The sequence below is a fragment of the Apis dorsata genome, unplaced genomic scaffold, assembly GCF_000469605.1.
Source record: "Apis dorsata unplaced genomic scaffold, Apis dorsata 1.3 scaffold_5, whole genome shotgun sequence".
NCBI lineage: Eukaryota > Metazoa > Arthropoda > Insecta > Hymenoptera > Apidae > Apis > Apis dorsata.
Window position 1 is genome coordinate 802359 of NW_006263308.1, and position 2654 is coordinate 805012.

The 2654-nt window shown below is 41.4% G+C and overlaps 1 protein-coding gene across 3 annotated transcripts in view; it reads right to left on the reverse strand.

Annotated features, from left to right (window-relative positions):
* Window positions 1-9: 9 nt before the first annotated feature.
* LOC102681538 (forkhead box protein I1-like) overlaps window positions 10-2654 on the reverse strand; it is a 13748-nt gene continuing 11103 nt past the window's right edge. Inside the window, exons 4-9 of one of the 3 annotated variants that reach the window (XM_006607516.2) lie at window positions 1600-2184; window positions 1324-1522; window positions 1208-1256; window positions 1048-1126; window positions 829-978; window positions 10-677 (exon numbers count right to left, since the gene is read on the reverse strand). In XM_006607516.2, coding sequence (XP_006607579.1) covers window positions 514-677; window positions 829-978; window positions 1048-1126; window positions 1208-1256; window positions 1324-1522; window positions 1600-2184 — 1226 coding nt within the window. In that variant the 3' untranslated portion in view covers window positions 10-513. The remainder of the gene's footprint in view (window positions 678-828; window positions 979-1047; window positions 1127-1207; window positions 1257-1323; window positions 1523-1599; window positions 2185-2654) is intronic. The other 2 variants (XM_006607518.2, XM_006607517.2) reach the window with 2 other exon arrangements.

Consider the following 2654-nt stretch of genomic DNA (forward strand, 5'->3'; position numbering starts at 1 on the left):
TATCTTTTGCTTCTACAATTACTAGTTATTTATATAATATATATAAAAGAAAACATCTTCGAGTGCTTTCCTATTTCGCGAATACGCCTTATAAACTACTCGTTAATTGTTATCTCTAAATTTGTTCCTCGCAGATTCATTTCCTCTCTCAGAGAAACCAATTCACGAGGCACGAATCGGTCCCTTATCTCGTTTAAATATCGAATACTGTGCAGCAGTCGAAAACGCACGAGGATAGGGTTGCAGTGTTTATTCGTTTCAAGTGGAAGAAATCTTTCACACTCCTCTGGGCCGGAATTAGTATCACTGTAGACCATTTCCAGCATCCCCTCCGCCATAGGTCCCATAGAATTTTCATCAGTGAAAGGAAATACTTCAATATTTCGCTTTTCTGATTCACCACTTCTGAAGAAATCTGTAGATCAATCAATTTGATCGTCGTTTAAATTGGACGCAGAATGATCCTTATGAGATTCTTATGAGATGCTCAGTTTATAACGATGATAAATTGATTCACATGAAGCACTTGGACCGCGATTGAAACTCCATGGGTGCAAATCCAGTCGTAGAAACACCTGATGGAGTTGTAGAGCCCATCATTCCTGAAGGAACGCCTACGCTGCCTACGCTGGTACTGGATACTGCTACAGTTCCTGGCTCCTCTTTCACGTTCACCACTAGAATCGAAAGAAAAATGCTTGGATTCATTTACTTCCTTTTCATGAACAAAAAAAAGTAATTAATAACACAAAATAATATATTATCGTATTTGAATATAATTGGATTTATAAATTGGAGTAGAGAAACACCAAGATTGAGGATAATTACTTTCAGGCCAATAGCACCTGGTAGGCACTGTTTCTTGAGTCATGGCGGCATCGTGCCTCCTTGCGAAACTACTGCCAAAAGAGCCACTTGTCATCGAACCTGAGGAACTCGTGGTTCCACCTGGAACATCCAAGTAATTGCCTTGAAACGCTTTGTCTGATCATGAAGCATTTTACCAAGTCGAATATTAAAAATGTTCTAATTAAAGTAGAGACTCACTTAATGAGGTGCCTAATTGACTGTAACCATTCATGTTAGGAATCTGCATGGACTGCATTGGTTGCAATTGCGGCTGAAGCTTCGAGAAAAACCCAAATTTTTATTATTATTGGCCATACCTCACAATACAATAAAAAATGATGAGAAAAGATCCACTTACCGATGGACAATGGCTATAGGGCAGCTGAGACTGTTGAAGACTCCAAGCACTGGAATTACAGGTAAATAGAAATTTTAACGATGGATTTTAAGAGACGAAGGGATAATTAATGATACCTGGTGTCATATCTGGTGTACGTAGACGGAGCATAGGACGGTGGTGAGGGGCCGAACAAGTTCCTGGGACCTAGGTGGACGTGCGTGGGAGTGAAAGGGTCGCCGAAGAGCGGTTTATATGGCGCGTTTCTATATGGTCGCTTCATACGTCTACGCCTCCTATAGTTACCATTTTCAAACATATCCACGTATTGCGGATCTAAAAATGGACATCGTATTGCAATCCAACTGTTACAATTGTTCCACATTTAAAAGAGAAAGGTTAGAAACACGAACCGAGAGTCCAAAAGTTCCCTTTCCTCTCGCCACCACCATCGCGTGGTACTTTGACGAAGCACTCGTTCAAGGATAGATTATGCCTAATAGAATTTTGCCAACCCTTTTTGTTCTTCTGAAAGTACGGAAATCTGGCGGTGATGTAAGCGTAAATCTCGCTCAGAGTCGCCCTTTTCTGAGCGCTATGTTGTATAGCCATGGCGATCAGAGCGACATAACTGTACGGTGGCTTTTTGCTGGCCGAATCATTGTTAGTATTTCCATTTCCAGTTACTGTCGCCGTAGAGGAACCGTCCGCTACTGTTGTAGGGGTGGAAGGTGTCGATGGTGTCGATGGATTACTGTTGGTTGTGCTGTGAAGGGCCCCGGTCGGTGATGACCCCTTCTCATCGAGATGATGATGAGTGGAGCCTGTGGAGTGCATGGAAACCGCAGAATTCGGGCTGTGCAGGCTGTGATGAGAGTGATGATGACTCAGAGACGTATGGTGCGATGTCAGACCTCTGGTGAGGTTCACGGAGGAGTCCAGCTCCTTCGATGTGACACCGATGCAGCCATTTTGCATCTCTGATACGAAGCTGCTCACTGAAAATATGGGAAGCACGATTTATAAACTGTTTAATATTTTAAATAACTTCGAGGATGGATCCATCGAATCGTTGGAAAATTACACATGTAAATTTTAGATACATCCGTAAATTTAGAGAAAAGGAGAGAATTTTTAATAAGTTTGATAAGTATCTTGGAAGAATCTTATCACTGTTACCGGAGGAGGCAAGAAGAGAGATTAGATGATTTTAATAATTCGAGACTAAACGTAGCCTCCAAGAAATTGGACAATGGAACCGACTCGATCGATCTACATGCTGGTACGACTTCCTAGAAATCTCAGTCGAGGTAAAACAATTCAACCTTTGAAAGGAATTCACCCGGCGTCATTTGAGCTTCGACGATAAGCTGTTTGGAGAAATGAACAGTCTGAGGCACACTGGGTGTCCTTAAGTAAAAATTATGCTCCTTGTTTTTCATTCGAAAAAAAAAAAAAAAAAAAAAAA